Here is a 16950-nt window from a genome sequence, read left to right as displayed (position 1 = left end):
CAACGCTGTGTTTGATTAGAGCTGAGCAAGTCTGAATCAGCATACCTTCACTGGAGTTATGCTGGATTGATACTGGTACAGCGAAGAACAGAATTTGTCCTGGAATAAAACTTTGAAATATTAACATTTCTTCCATAATACTTCTTTGGCTTCTAACTCACGTGATAACAGTTAACCCTGTGGAGAGCTTCCAGTGCAGGGTATCGATAAAGTCAATCATAAACATCGTTATGATGCTACCAATAGGGTGGTAAATTTATTTACGAAAAGTAAGTTCAACTGCTCCGTGTTCTGTGGAGTACTGACACCAAGGAGTGTGGGAGACGAGGCTAATGTGAGCCAACGGACTGTCTGGGTCTGCTTTAAAAACACCGGTTTCTGTTCTGCTCGTGCATTGCAACCCAGGCTTGGATCGGTTAGGGATAAGGCAGTAAAACTTGATCTCTTGCAAGCCTTTGCACTGCAACTAGATTGAATTTCTTCACTGAAGAAATAAAAAAAAAAAATAAAAAATAAAAAAAAAAAAAAAAACGCTCTTATTTGAGAAGGGAGGCTCATAAATGTCCCAGAAAGCCGTATGTTTATTGCCTTCATATTTAGTACTTTGCATTCATTGTGCTGGAAACCAGATTGCTCTGAACTGTATCCGCTCTGATATGTGTAATAAGATGTGAAGATGTGTGGTGTCTATCCAACTGAGGGGTAGCTTTCCTTGTTGAACAGGAAGGAGAGAGAGAAAAACTGTGGCAATTGTGCTTCCGCGGTCCATGCCATCTCACCTTGCTGCAGACCCAGGAAAAGACAGAACCCAGAAAGAACCAATGGCAGCTCCAGACACAGCCATTCCTAGTAGGTGATGTTTCAGGTTGGGGTAAGGAGGGGCAAAAGGTACATATTGTGAAACATAACAATACCTATACTTCTTTTATCAGTCAGAATTGAGACAGCTGTGAATAAGTCTTGCTGTTAAGTTTTCATGCTGTTTAAAACTAATAAAGTGACTTCTATTTGCATACTAATCAGCTTTTAGAATTGCTCTTTTGTAATTGTTACTCCTACCTTGTTGCAGCTTCTGTTTTTTTTTTTTTTTGAGTTAGCTGTTGGTACGCATCTTGGTGTTGCCCTTAACTCTTTGTGCCATGTGCAAATCTTGGTTTTCAGTGAGGCTGGAAATCTGGCCGTATACTTCTCAGGCTAATTGTACTCTTTAGGTTGCTCTGCGTAAGACTTCCTGAACTCCATGTTCAGGAAAGATCATCTGGCTTTTAAACCTTAAAGTACCCTTTCACGGAAGATTATTAGCCCAGAGGGCACAACAGTCAAATATGCCCAGAGTGAGACAACTGTCTGAGGCTGATGCTGTGGTCTGGCTTCCCCAAGCCCACATGTTTTTATGATTATCTTCAAGATTGCCCTTTCCCTTGAAAGATAAAGTTTGAGCAGCAGAGATAAGTGTTTGATATGATGTTTAGGCCAATGCTTCAGCCAAAACTGTTTCAGCAAGGATGATTTCCTGCCCTGAACTTGGAAACGTTCAGCAGGACAGAGGCTGTTTGAGTAGACCTAGATTTCATCTGCTTGCAGTAAAGAACAAATGCTCTTTCCCCAGGCCCTAGTTGCTTTGTTCTACTTTGTTGCTAGCAAGTCAGACATTGGACCTTGGAAGTCAGATTTATACCCTCACTGTTTTAAGAGTTTTTCTGCCTCCCGTGTCTGAAAGCAAACTAGTAAAATTTGTCTTTGCTGAGCCTCATTAAGAAAAAAGTGCATTGAAGGTATAACTTTCCCGTCTGCTAATGCACTTGCTGGGAAAACGTTATGATGGGCTTGCACTGTTGTTAGATGTATTTGGTTACAGTACTGGCAGTACCTGTTGTATAGCAGTCTTGACAACTACCGAGTTTTCAGCCTGTAGTTGCAACATCTCTGTTCAAGCAACCAAATGTTAGTGAGGCCTTGCTCAAACTATTTGGAGTATTTTAACTTGCTTCTTGTTTTTATTGCTTTTCTTCTAAATTTCATTCTTGGCCCTTATCAAAATTTTGGCTTGACTTAGGTAAGGAAGATGGGGCTTTTACAATTTAATTTAGAATAGCCTATCTACTGCAGCTCATGTGCTTGTGAAAGCCCACATGTGAGACCATGCCTCCAAATGTTGAATTTGGAATAACAGTACAGTAATCAGCTGTTAGTTTAAATCTCTGCTTATTTAGGTGTTTGCTGCTAGTAATTTTTTCTGCTAAAGCCCTTCCCCTTTTTGATGGGAGAAGCTGATGGAACTACAAAAGAAACTTTCTTTCATCTGTTGAAGATACTCAGATAATCACATTAGGAAGGAGAATAACCCAGAGTCTGTCCTTCTATACAACACCAGAGTGAATTTGGTGACTATTTTGGATCCTCCTGCATTTTGGATGGAGAGTGGCATGGATGGAGGCCAGAATAGGAACACAACTGAAATTGTCAGGCATTAAGTTGGCAGAATAGTGACAGATTTCTAGCATGAAAGAAAAACACTGGTGAGTTGCAGATCACTTGCTGTTCTTTGGCTTTCCCCATGAGAATCTGGTAGCACAGGTGGCTGCAATTGAAAGCCCTGTTGAACTGTTCCAGAAATATCCTTCAATCTGCTCACTTTGGTTTCTAAGTTTAATGGCAATTAACTTAGATAATATGTTAAATAATAGAATTTGTGAGGCTCTGGTGGATGGTCTTGGATCGAGGGAAAACAATTTTAGTTTACCTTTGGAGCTGATATGGTTCTAGTATGTGTTGCCTAGTCTGTTTGCTTTTCTCCGCATTGCATTCCTGACTATCACTCTTAATGCTACATGGTGGTGATGGGAAAGGAGGGGTGGGGAGGTGGCCTTATTATGCTGTATTTTTCTGTATTTGTGTAAAGTAGAGAATAAATAGGAAAGATCTTTTTTTTTTTTTCTGCTCTTGGTTTTAGTGGCTTTATTGGGAAAAAAAAAGTTCTTTTTTCCATTTCATTTCTTATTAATGAAGTTCTACTTCATTCGTTATTGCTTTGAGTTGTAGACTGTGGGAGCTGCTTGAGTGCTTGCCAAGGACTGTCATGTATTAGTTGCATAGTCCATACCTGACTCGGCCAGCATGTTCAGTGTCATCGTCTGTTGTCTTCTCATTTATGCTCTATTCCTCCAATTGAAAATACCGCTGTGAATGAGTTGAGGTGTGCATGCCAAGAAGTAGTCTAAAGAATACCTTAAAATGGAAGTATTTTAATGGGATTTTCCTCTATCATGTGGCATCTCTGTATCAAGTCAGTACATCCTGTAGGTCAGTAAAAGCCAACATAGATTACTGTTTTGTTAGTATTGTTCTTGACTTTTATTAGGAAATACGACACAATATCTAAAATGAGGAATATCTCAGATGATTCAGTAGGGCAGCATTGACTCCATTAGCCACGTAAATACATGGCAGTAAATGAAACAACTGTTTATTTAGGAGAGTTTGTAGTCTGGCTTTTAAACAGATGACTCCCTAGGAAGAGAAAAAGGGCATACATAGTTCATTGGAGGAAATTTTTCATCTTCCAATTGGAGTCTTTTCATGGAATTGGTTTAAAGCAGTCCATTGGTTTTCTATCCTTGGAGGCTGCTGAAGTTGTATAATTCCTGACAATTCTTTTAGAAATAAAATCTATATTAAGGCAGCAGAGCCTTTCAAAATGTACTATGCTGGAATGACCTCTTTTTTTTTTTTTTTTTTTTTTTTTTTTTTTTTTTTTTTTTGCTTTATTATACCTATTTTGGAGGTAAGATAAGCAGGCAAAAGACCCTTCTGATGGATGACCCATACAGCACTATCAGCAAGTGATTGCTTATTTGTTCTTCTTGTGCCTGGAGGATGAATAATGTAGTTGCAGTGCCTGGTGAAGGAGACCCCTCTGGTGTATTGCTTTCCTCAGGCTGTAAAGCTGGTCCAGATGTCTTTGGGGCCCCAATCAGAAATTACAGGGGAAAAAAGATGAAGGTATAGAGCTGGAAACTGCTTCCTCTTGTTATTAAATGTGAGAAAAGAAGTAGTGTCATCATGAGGTTAGGTGTCACCAGGGTATGCAGGGCTTTGTGACTAGAGGCAGATTTCCCTGTTTTCCTGCTTTGAACTCCCAGGTTTGAATTTCACTTGTGCTGATGGTGCTTGGAGTATCTATTTCTGCCAAATAGGGCCATTTTTTTTTTTGTGAGGTGCAGTATTTAGAAAATAAATAGAGCTTGGTGCAGCAGGTTTGGTATCCTTAGATCAGTTTGCACAGCCTATGAACAGTTTTAATGGTTATGAAATATCAACTTTTGCTGCTATTGTTGGGAAGTGCTCTATAGTTCCTGGTTTTTCTTGTATTTTTCCTGCTTAGGATGTTGTTTGATTTTAACCATTTGGGCTGAAATCTACACTGGAAGGTGGGATCATGTTTCAAATTCATATTTTCCAAAAAAATTTAAACTATTCAGTCTTTTCAATAATAACAAAAAAATCTTAGAGAATATTTTGTTAGCTAATATAGTCTTTTTATTTCTTGTGTTGGTCCTGGTTCTCTAGACCTTGTGCTTTCGCATAGGAGTGGTATTGTCAGGGAAGTTCTTTTGCTCCCTATAGAAAAAGAAAGCTTCACTGAGGCTACATTATAAGTCACTGAAAGATCATTTTTTATACATATGATTGGTGATACATGCTTCTAGCACTGGGCTGCAAAGGTTAGGAAACTTTCTTCACTGATAATGGTTCTGTGCATTTTTACAGTGCAGGGAAAAGCAGCAGGGATTGGGTTAGTCTAAGACTAAAGGTTCTTCCTGATGTCATTTGGACAACCTGCAGAAAAAGGCTGTTAAAAATGTATGCAGAAGAGTAAATGGGAGTGAGGAAAAATGGAACACAGACTTCAGGGGATGGGCACACAGTCTATGCAGGGACAGGGCTGAGGAGCCCAGGGGGCCTCAGTTTTGCCCCTGCTGAACTTGGCCATGCAATATTTTTTTCTATTTTTTTCCCAGCTATTTAATTAATGCTTCCATCAGAAGAGGTTAAAGTGGAAAATCCTAAGGAAAGGATGCAATGTTGTGTGCTTGTTTGTCCAGTACTCACACCCTTGCTCAGTAAACCCAAGCAGTATTTTTTTAACCCTGGAAGAAAACCTTTCCTCCTTCCATTTCAGTTGATCCATTGCACATGACTTTTTTAATCAATTCTTGTTTTGTGAGTTCTAGTGGAATTGCTTTACATCAGCTGAACTTTTGTAACTGTCCATATGTCTTTACTTTGTCCACAGTAAGTGTGGGGCGTTTGACCCTTTTTCATTGCAGGGTAAGTCATTTTACCTGGCCTTTGCTACAGATGAAGAACCCAAATGTGGACAGTGACCAAGGCTTAGTTTGGTTTGAGACCCCAATTCCGCTGAGACCCAACTGCATTGGACAGGATGGAATGTATCGGGGTGGTCTGAGCTGTTCTTGATAAGACTTCTGTCTCCTGAGTATCACACCACTTTCTTTGACAAACACAAATGTTTTGCATAAAACAGCTGCAACTGAACTTTCTGCCTTCCCTCCCGTATTTGCATTATGGGTTAAATGCAGAGAGAACAAGGGCTGCGTGTGGCCCATCCTTTAAAGAAGTTTAAATTGATATTCCAGTTTTGTTGGCAGTTATTTGTACTGCGCTTCTAAATAGGTAGTTGCTAAAGGAATAGCACTTAAGTCATGGTGCAGTCATTTACAGTGGTCTGGAAGGATAAAACCAGCGTGCCAAGGCAATTCTTGCATTATTGATTTCAGATTTGAAGCATAAGGGAAAAATTCTGTACATTTTGCTTGCATATAGCTACATGGTTACAGATGCAAAATGCAAATTGAAAACTTGATTGATATTGTGCGCTGTGCCTTATGGCTTTTTGGGTGGTCTGTATGGAGTTTCTAGACATTTGACAATGCATTTCTCACTTGCTGCCTGTTAGACGGATTTCTCTTGGATGCTTGGGAGAAATTTCCATGTTAATGCCAGCATTGAATTTGGCACAGGGTTTGCATCATTTATAGAAATTGCTATGCTTGGCTGTACTTCTGTTCACATAACCATCATTACATGCTTTGTTATGAAACTGTTGTCAGTTATTAAATTGTTATTCAGTGCTGATCTTCCTGGAAATGGAGACATGCGTTTTGTTTCTGACCTGAGGAGACCTCTTGATCTTACGGGCATATGATGAAACCTATTTTCAATGTTTGTGCATTTCTGTGCCTCTGTACAGTGCCGTGCCACTTTTCCAGCTGAGATGTGTAGCTTCCTAGCACAAATGACAAAGTGGTCCTTAGATCTCCTCTTCTGTTACTGTTGCTTTTATCCCTTACGGGCTCAGCCCTGTGGGCTGAAAAGGTGAAGTCTTGTTCAGATTCTTGCGGTGAGTTCCTTATTCCATTTATTCATTTTATTTGTTAATTCCAGCCAGCACAGCTGCATAAATGCCTTGTCTGGAGACTGGTGGGAAATGCCATTTCTCGGAGTGGTATGAAACCCTGCCAAGCATGATAAAGTCAAAATCAAAATGACAGTGTCACCAATACAGGCTGCTTTGGAGTTCATTACGGCCAAGAATATTGTGTTATCATGAGTAAAAACTTTAAACCTCTAGGAGAAGAGGAGAGTGTGTGACAAACAAGGTAAATCTCATGAAACATTGCAGTGGGGTATGTCAGCTGTGGCCCTTAGTGTCCAGTACACCTGCGTTTTCTGGTGCTTTGATTGCAAAGCTCATAAAAGGCAGAGTTAGTAGAAACCCAGGATGTTGCGCTGGTTATGAGGTGATGCATCTCTTATTGCATTTCCTCTCGTTGTGTTTCCTGTTGGGAAGGATGGAACGCTAGCTGGAGCGGGGTAGGGATGACAGCAAGTTGGTCACTGGCTGTATGTGCTTTAAAATAACTAAATATATCTGTTGCCATTTACTCAGCATTGATGTTTTCAGAAGGAGGAAGGGTTAATAAAAATTGAATGCATGATTTTTCCCAGACCTTTTCTACGTGGTCCTTCATGTAGAAGAAGTAAGGATGGAGAACAGATAATTTCTTGTGGAAATAAGGAGGAGAGCAGCACACGGGGGCAGCGCAGCTTTCAGTACGCAGGGGTTGGAGGAGGGATGATGTACGGGTGTGCTGCTAACACCGTGTGAGTGGGGAGGGATGGGACGGGGGGTGGCACACTGGGTGCTGGCAGAGAACTGACAGCGCGTGCCAAGATCTCGTGCACGCCTTCTTCAGCTTCTGTTAGATAAGTTTATGTGAAAAGTGATTCTTCCCTTGACTCAGGAATGAAATCTCAATGGATATAAAACCAATGGCACGGTTTGTACTGACCTACCTGGTGCAGTCATTTTATCTCGGGTACATGTTTAGGCTTTCCTGTTCTGTCGGTAAGTGATGGTGTGAGGAGCTTGTTTGTGGTCTTGTGTAAAAGTTTGCAGCAGAAACTCCAGTGGTGTTTTGTGAGGAAGGCAAACTTCATTTCCACTGCGCTCTTTCTAAAAGATTATGTGAAATCTTTTGCTTATTGGTGTTTTTTTAATACGTGCTGATTGTTGAGCTCTTGGTGGATTATCCTTTACTTCTATATTTGCGTTTTTTTTTTCTTTTATCACAGTGAGACCCAGTGGTTCTCAGTGTGAGTAGGCCCCTGAGCATAACCCAATACAAACAGGACACTACAGCTGTTAGTTCTTCTTGTGTCTTATGTGAATTCTAAGAGTTTTAATTTTTGTTTCAAGTGTTTGATTCACAATACAACGATGTATTCAAAGATGCTGAATACAAAGCTTCCTTCATATGGTAGTTACAGGAACTAAGTTTTGTTTCTTATCTCTGCTCCCTGTTTGAGTCTGTGACACTGACTTTGCAGTTTGCTATTGAACAGCATCACCTCAACTTGAAGCATTTTGCTCCCCCTGAGTGACTCTGGATAAAGGGCTGCTTGATTATGAAGTTGTGGGCTGGAAGAGACGAGGAATTGAGGAAAAACTTGAGAGTTCTATCACATCAGGACCTAGGAGGAATGCTTGTTTTGCAAATTATGGATGTTGCTTTGCTTTTTTGATTGCAAAAGTATCTGTTAATTCTACTTATTTATAAGTTAATCATGGCCCACATGCTTTGGTATTTGCTGGACATTCAGAAATGATAGTTTGGGAATACCTTTAAGTAACAATCTGTGATAACAGCTGCTAGCAACTGGAAATTATAATGCAGCTATTTGCGGTTAGAAATAATTATTGCCTTTCTGCTACGTTATGGTTTTGGTGCCTTTTGCAGAGGAGATGCTTGCAATTTTTATGATATTGTGTCCCTTGCTTTTGTTTTGCAGAATACGACAAACTGGGCTTTCTCCTGAACCTGGACTCAAAATTGTAAGTAAACTGTTGGACTCATTGTTTCTGTAGTTACAAATTTATATTGCAAGCAACTTTTATGTCACTTGGTCAGCTGGTTTGTTGGACTATATACTCCTACCTGGGACAGCCAAATCCTGCAGCAACCTGGCAGTTGCTTTACAGTAGGCTTTACTGGCTGACTTGGATTGTGCTTCACTGGCTTTAATTCCGTAATGACTGATCAAGAGGCTATAAATGTCCAACTGAAGCCATGCTTTTCAGTCTGCTCTAGGTGTTGCATCCTAGTTATCCATCTTCCAAATGAGGAGAAGTGCATTAAAAATTTGAAGGCAGGAGGAATGCCAATCTGCAATTTACTGGGAGGTTTAAAGTTCCATTTCCACTCTTTCTTTGAAAATGGATACTGCTATTTTTGTTTGTAAACTGGAGTGGAAAGAACTTCAGTACGAGGTGGTGACTGTGACCGTTTGCTATGTCAGAAGAATAACAAAGTGCCAAAGGAGGATGGATATTCATCATACTTTTTGCCATAATCGGTCGAGACTGAACTTTGTAACACTAGGGGTCACTAGTGACTCTGTTTCTGAGGTCAACAGCCTAGGGGAAACTTTGGCATTAGGAGCAAAAAGACTACTAAAAACCTTCTGCTTCTACTACTTAAAAAGACATTGAAGCAATCCAGTAGCTTTGAGTGACTTGAGGATGCATCCCCCATCCAATGTATCACATTAATTAAAAAAAAATAAATCGGTATTTTAAGAAGCTTCAATGTACTCATTGGGTGTAACGTTAAGGTTTTGAGTTTAGTCTTGCTGAACAGCTTGTGAACGTCCATAATGAAATAAAAAGCCTTACAGCTGTGCTGGGGACTGTTGTTCACAGTAAGTGAGAAGATCTCTAGGTAGGAGCTGCTTTTACAGAAGACGGTGAGTATGCAAATTACTGTAGGTGAGTGTATCAGGTGGGATAGTGCTGTAGAAAAACATATATGGGAAAAAAAAAGAATACTGATTTCTGTAAAGGATCTGCATCTCATTCAGTGTGCAAGAAGTATGACAGTTATTGCATGAATGAGGACAGGGTTTCTTTTTGGTAATGTAACGTTCTGTGCTTTATTTGTTGCATACCCATGGTGGCTCTGCAGTTCCAATTTCTATACTAAATTTTCTGTACTGGGACATCCTTGTGATTTAGAGAGCCTTATGGCGCTGTGGATGAGATGATATATTATTGTCAGTTTATACACATAGATGCTAAAGCAGTGAGATTAGTCCAAAATTATGAAGCAGGTAAGTAGCTTCTGAATGAACATCTTAGTGCTAGTGAAGAGAGAAATAATTTAATGTTTTTTAGTAGTCTGACTTTTTTTTTTAACTTAATTTTTGTCATGACTGATGTATTGAAAGTACAGCTCACTGGCCATCTGCACCCTTTTGATGTACCGACTTTGGATGCCAGCCTGTCTAAACCACTGCTTCAGTCTTGTTCTTCCTATCCTTCCTTCTGTGCTCACTGTCCTTTTGTTTGTTGCTTTTAGCAAGTCTCACTGCGCCTTCCTTCATTTCATACCTGCGTTACATTTTTTTCCTCTTCTTTGCTGACTTACCTGTTTGGGTTACACCTCTTTGAGACACAGCCTGTCAGGTTTTTTACCTGCTGGAGGGCTTCCAAAACCCTAAACATTTCTATGTAAAACTCTCCTTGATAAAAATTCTCCATTATCTTTAATAGAATAACTTTGACTATTCAAAAGATATTTATCTAGCACTCTAAAAATGTTTGTTTGCTTTAAAAGCAGACCAGCCATAAGTTTAGCTTCTGGAAAGGCATGAAAAATAAAATCAGCATGATTAAAATAAATACAATGAGGTTAGGTTAAGATGCAAAGAAAGCAAGTATATCAGTAGGTGAAATCACATGGCTGGCTTTTGTGTATTTATGTTGTTTTTAACTGCAATAGTTCTTCGTTGGTTCTATTTTTTCCCTTGTTTGTTTATCTTTCCTCTTTGAAAGTAAAGGTAGCACTGCTTTGAGGTGGACCTGCTGACTTGCAGAGTTGCTTTCCAGCCTGAAGTATTCTGTGATTTTTTTCAATAGCAAGAGAGCTAGAGAAAAGCTGAAAATACCATAAAACATACGAAATAAATGTTGAAAGAAAAATGGGTGTTGGAAGATGAAGCCTAAAGGAATTTGCTGCTGTTCCACAAGTTCACCATGTGGTCAGGATACCAAATGTGTTTAAGTACTTTCTGTGAATTCAGTGGAATTTAATGGTTAAAAATGTGTAGTGGTTTCTGCAGCTCTTAATCAAGATGTTAGTATTGCAGAAGGACTTTCTGGTTAAAAAAAAATACTTGCTCAGAGAGTTAAGAGGGATAATAAGTTCTGTGCTGATGACTTTTTTGGCAGAAATAATTTAATTATGTCTGTTGTGATATAATCGTCCTGGTGGAATTTTGCCATAGATCATAACTTTATAGAGTGCACTTAATTGACAGCGTGCGAGAACGTTGTGTGACTTGAAGCACTTGGGGCAACAATTAGTTTTCTCTTTTTTTTTTTTTTAATCTTTAATCTTTCATTTGTTCGAAATCTGTTCCTGGCTGCGTTACTTAATATCATTTAAGTGAGTGGAGGAGTAACACTTTCTACAAAGGCATAGTTGCAATAAAACTTAAGTGCTCTGACATGAATTTTAAATTACGTTGTACAGAGGAAAGTATTTGGCAGGAATAAATAGAAATGTATCCATTTGCCTTTGCATCTTTTTTTTTTTTTTTTTTTTTTTTTACTACTTTATCATACTCTACTTTGTAGGTACCCAAGTCATGTTACTCATTTTGTTGTGGTTACAGCAATGTAATGATTCTGTTCACTGGCTCTCTTTGAGTTCATGGAAGTGGCAAGGAAGCCACGTTTGTTCTCTTTGGAAAGAAAATGTCAGAAATCCGTGTGTTCTCTGCAGAAATTTTATGGCTGATACATTCCTTGCTATGGCATTAGGGAGACTGCAGCGGCCAGAATTCTCACCTGGAAGGGGATGGAAAGTTTTTAAGGTACTGCACATGTCTTGTTGCTCTGAGCTTGTCAGAATGTCAAGATGGAAGATGCTTGCTTTCTGCAGCCTGTGCTTAGGCTAGCTCTTCTCTGGAAAGTCTTTTATCGTCTAAAAATGAAGATGGTACCCAGGTAGGGACTGTTAAAGAGCTACAAGATGAACAGAAAGCTGAGGACATCTGCAGGCAGTAAAGTTACTGAATCAGCTGTTTTTCATAGTCCTGAGGAGATTCAGGTCTTGTTTTGACTAACTTATTGAAAAAGATCTGTTGCAAAAGGAATTTATCTTTGAGTTATGTTTGTACCAACCATAATATCATTTCCAAAATTAGAATACCAAAACAAAATATGCCCGGAGTCTGTTAACAGGCTGGTTGCATCAGTTTCTCCCAGGTAAAGCAGTCTCCCAAGCAGCAGAGCTACATACTATTTCTAAAGCTTTAAGAATAAAATCCAACATTAACTGGTTATGTAGATAAGTGTATTTATACAAAAAATACAATACAATTCATAGGTCTTAATCCTTTTAGGGGTGAATAGTTCCTGAACAACTTAAGGCCATCAGTCATGTTAGTGACTCAGCCAGTGGATTACTAGGTGCCACCAAGATTTGCAGTTGCTTTCTAACATCTGTGCTTGGCAAAAGGGTTGCGTGCTTTTATTACTATTAAATATTTATATTGTAGTAATTCTTTGAGGCTGGCCAGGTCCTAGAAATGAGTCTCACTCACTACAGATTCTGAGTCATTCTCAGAGCAGAATCTCTATTTGCATGGAGTGAAAGGAGAGTTCTGCAGGAGGATCAGCGTATGGTCATGTAGTTAATTATAGAGTGTCTTAATGCATATTTGGTGAGGTCCAGATTAATGTTGTGTGGTCCTTTTTAGTTTGTCACTTACTAGCACAAAAGCTCGGTTTAGTTACCATAATGATTACTTGGAGTTACACGTTAGAAGTGCAGATTTGTTTGCCTTGTGCATGTGAGAAGCTCCTTTTCTGTAACAGCCAGTGTGGCTTGGGGGCTGTTGCATTGTCTCCCTTATGCTTCTATACTTGCTTTCCTTACCTTGCCTGCGTGCAATTTTACGACATGTGAGATGGAAGCTGGTATCTGGTCAAACTGCTACTTCTGCCCTCAATTCAAACTCATCCTTCAAAAGCTATTTTGGAAAATACTTTAGCTGCTGGATCGATGATGTTATGTTTTTAAACAACAGCCAGGTAAAGGCCTGCCTTGAGTAATGGCTGTTCTCTTTACCTGCTGCCACAATCAGCTCTAAACCTTCATGGTAGAATCGCAGCTGATGAATGATGGAGGAGGTGTCCCAGGGTTTGACTTTGTCTGGGGAAAAGCAACTCTCTGATTAAGTCTTGCAACTGTTAGGAGATGTGCTCGAGCTTCCTGCCAGCATTTGGAACTGCTGGAAGTAAAATTCTTCACTTAATAAGACACTGGTATTATAATGTGTTAATTTGAGAGAGTTTTTTTTTTTTTTTTTTATAGGTAGAATCACAGGCAAGAAAATTACTACTTCTTTCAATCAGGAAAAATGACTGAGATCATTATGGTTGACCACAATAACATAACACGAACATAATTAATACACTGTGTTTATACAAGATACAGTATACATTCTATATAATATAATTCTTCTAGATAATTAAAATATGGAATACTTTTTCCAGTGTGCTCTGTGCTTTGGTAGGCATCTTGTTACATGTTATTACAGCTATTTACATGTTTTTCCAATATTATAAATGCGGGGGATGCAACAAAGATCTTTTGAATAATTGTGATAATGTCAAGGTTGTCTTTGAAAATAAAAGACAAAAAAAATGAGTCTGTAAAAAATAAAATAAATAGAAAGCCAAAAATAATAACTTCACCCTGCAAGCTCAAAAGAAACTTGATCTAGTCTTTGAAAAGACTGTAAAAATGGAGGGAGTTTGGGGCTAGGGAAACACACAGATTGGATTACTTCTGTTTGTTGAAATTTCTTTCCTTCAGAGCTTTAATAATGAAGAACTGAAATGGAGCCCCTTCCCCTCCTTTTGTTTCTGGGGTAGGAGGTTGCTTTGAAGCTGTGTGTGTGTCTATGTGTGGTACTTCGCCATTAAGCACTGTAAAAATAAGCAATCAACGTGTTGGAATGCTGGGCTTTCCTCATGCCTGCTGCTGGGGGATTTCTTTGTGCCCTGTTCCTTTTCCCACTTGTGTTTCTGTATTTCTGCAGCCCTGGGTGGGGTAGAGGGAAGTGAGAAGTCACAGGGATGTCCCTTCCTGCCTAGGCAGGAGGGAGTACGCATCTCGCCGTTGCTTTTTCTGAAAGGTTATTTCAAGATTTGATATACTTTGGTATTTTGGTATTTGGTATTATTTGGTAAAATCATTGGTATTTTCCTGACGCTCAATTATTCATTTCTTCTTCATTTCGTATTTTTCCTTTGACTTTGGAAGAGATTAAGTAGAATATGTCAATCTGCACCAATTGTTTGAGCACTTCAGGTGTTTAAAAATGAATCCTGGCTATTCACAGTGATTCAGATATTGGGCTGTTTGTTCATCTCATTAAACCTCCCATGTGTGGTTGGGATGCAATTGCTATCTCAGTTCTTTGTTTTGTTCTTCCTAGCTCATTTCATATTTTTTCCCAATTTTGGTATTTTGGAATTCTCATAAAGATTCCTAAAGCAAGTCTTTTATTTAACTTTGGGATTCTTGTGTTAGACGCAACATCAGGAGGTGAAGAAAACAAAGATTGTAGAAGTCAGAATTTCTGGATAATTAGATATAACTGAATCATTACTTGATTTGTTGTATGCAAACAAAGATAAAAAAAAATTATGTTTGGTGCTTTTAAAAGGGCCAGTTTCCTGAAGCTGGAAGTAATTATGAATCAAACTATGTGGGAAAAGAATGTAAAGCAAAAAATATGAATGGCTGGGCATTGCTTAGAGCAGCTTTATGCTGTTTGCCCCACTAAGTTGAGTTTCATAAGAAAGAAAAATGTTCCTGGAAAACCAGTTTTACCTACAGGATAAGTGAAAAACAATATTAGTGTGTTTATAGAAAAGGTAGAACAGTGAATACAGGGGGGTTTTGTTCTCTTTGGAAAAAAAAAAAAAAAAAAAGCTTTTCTCAGCAACAACAATTCAAGCAACAGATACCTAAGTGTATGTGCTTGGGGATTGTTATGTCTGGGCAACATTCTTCTGATTTTTAAAGAGTAGCTGAGGAGTTTTTGGACAGCTAGGGATGACTAATCTTCAAATGCTAGGGGATCTCCATACTACTGGTTGGAAGTTGATAGAGTTTGTTTGCATTTTTGCATTTAAAATATAAGCTCTTCAGCCTGTTTTTTTGATTCTGAGCACAATAACAATAGCCAATGTGGATTTCCACAGTAAATAAATTGTAATGCATGTAGTTCAAACTAGCATGTGTTTTTTTTGGTTAGATGGGTTTGATCTTCAGGTGAGCATCTATTGAAGGTGTCTAGCATGCATGAGTTTGGTTTCTTTCTTGTTATATTCATCTTGGCACTGGCTTTGCACATCTTGTTCTTTCATAAGATAGACTGGTTGTTATAAAAACTGAGAATCCTACAAAGAAAAGGCTCAGTTCTCTTTTTTCCTTCCATATCTATAAGGCAGAACACTTTGTACTTCATCAATGCAGTAGCATTAGCCTAACTGAATGTAATTTGTTTTTCAGGGTGAATGTGATTACAGCTAGTAACTTTAAAAATCTGTTTACTGTTGTTTGAGCAAGCATTTTTTGAGCTGTTGCCTTCCCAGAAGGGTAAACTTACTTCAGTAGCAAAACCCAATTCAGGAACTTCCTATAAGCGCATAAATTACTGGGAGCCTTCATGTTCCTTTATCATCTTGGGATAAGAGCATGCAAAAAGCCACGCTTCATATTCTCCCTTCAGAAAACTCTTCTAAAAGTTAGAGATTAGGCCAAGTAAAGAAATTACTTTTGTCCAGCTTCTGCCCTGGTGAACTATTTTTAAATTTATGGTTACTGAAGTTACTGAATATTCTCCTCCTAAGACCTTCCTGATCTCTGAATATGTTATGGAAATTGAATAAATGCATGTCACTGTGATGGATTGGGCTATCTAAGCATAGATCATTCCCAGAACTTCAGTTTAAGAGGTTAGAAATGCTGTGTTGAGGCCATTAAGGGAACGTCTCATTCAAATTCTAATTGGTTATAGAGTTTATTGCAAGGACTAGATGTTCTGTGGTATTGTGGGTTTGATATGGATCTATGCTGAAACACTGGCATTCATCGCTTTGTTCTTGATATTGGTCTCGAGGAACAATGTGAAAACAGGTGTTTTGTTGCTGCCTGTCCTGAATCAAAGCAGTTGTGGGCTTATCATTAAACTGATGCAGGAGTTGCCTCCATTGGAAACCCCTCAGGCATGTAGGTGGTCACCAGGCTCTCCTGCATCTGTGGGGTTTAACACAATCCCTTCTTGCAGGCCAGCACTGTTCCACCCCCGAAGAACTCTATTTCCATGGACAAACAAAAGGGAAGTACTTTAAGGAATCCTCGTATGCCCTCCCCGAAGAATTGAGTGTATTCCATCAAGGGAACATTACAGTGTTTATCGAGCCTGCCTCTGAAGCATGTCTCTTACTCAGAAAAGCACTCGTGCTGTGGTATCTAGACACAGTTTAGTTGTCATCTCTTTATTTATCTTTTTGTGTAAGTGGCAGTGAGGAGGTTTTATGAATGGGGTGTATGGGAAGAGACAGCTTACTTTACTCAATCTGCCTCTATATTTGTCTTTTGCATTGCCGCAATGTGACCAGATATGTCAAGGCCGTGCTGTGTTTATGTGCTAAAAATGCCAGAAATAAATGTTAAGAATATATATAGTGACTATGTATATACATGCGTGTGTATAAAAGAATATATATCAAGGCAAGGAAGAGTTTGGTGGAATGAACACATACAAATTTCTTGCATGCTGGTGAAGGACAGCAAAGCTAAGATATACTTTTAACGGCTATGATTATAATATGTTAGGTAAAATAATATTTCATTTATGCTGAAAGAACTCAGGAAGCTCTTGCTGTGCTTGAGGAGAATTGCATAGCAGAAGAGAGGCCAGTATTGAGTGCCACGCTGTGAAACAATGATCCTGGGCTTTTTACAAGGAGGATAGGTTCAAAGAATTCTAGGTGTGAGAGACTGAATGGAAACCCATTAAATATAAGCCAAAGGTGCATTATTTGTTCTGTTCCTCATCTTACAGAAACATGACTTACAAGTCTTACTTAGCAAAACAGAGACTTTTACTGTTTAAAGTTCTTCAAGGTTTGAAGACCTAGGACCAGAGTAAGTTTGGATCAGGTTGATCACTTATAATGTGCTCTTTCTTTAGGAAGCATGATGTTGCTGCTAGCATCCTTGACAGATCAGTGCTGGAGAAGTACCCTGAAGGGGCCTGACCCTGACAAGGGCTGGTGGG

The 16950-nt window shown here is 39.0% G+C and overlaps 1 protein-coding gene across 2 annotated transcripts in view; it reads left to right on the top strand.

The window, feature by feature from the left end:
* Nucleotides 1–16950, top strand: part of ST3GAL3 (ST3 beta-galactoside alpha-2,3-sialyltransferase 3) — a 167514-nt gene that overhangs the window by 34885 nt on the left and 115679 nt on the right. Inside the window, exons 4-5 of one of the 2 annotated variants that reach the window (XM_084291394.1) lie at nt 724–849; nt 8377–8419. In XM_084291394.1, the coding sequence (XP_084147520.1) occupies nt 724–849; nt 8377–8419 (169 nt within the window). The remainder of the gene's footprint in view (nt 1–723; nt 850–8376; nt 8420–16950) is intronic. The other variant, XM_084291395.1, reaches the window with a different exon arrangement.

Source organism: Netta rufina (genome assembly GCF_964035555.1).
Source record: "Netta rufina genome assembly, chromosome: 8".
NCBI classification, from domain to species: Eukaryota; Metazoa; Chordata; class Aves; order Anseriformes; family Anatidae; genus Netta; species Netta rufina.
Note: the sequence above shows the minus strand (reverse complement) of the source record. Positions and strands in the feature narration are given on the sequence as shown.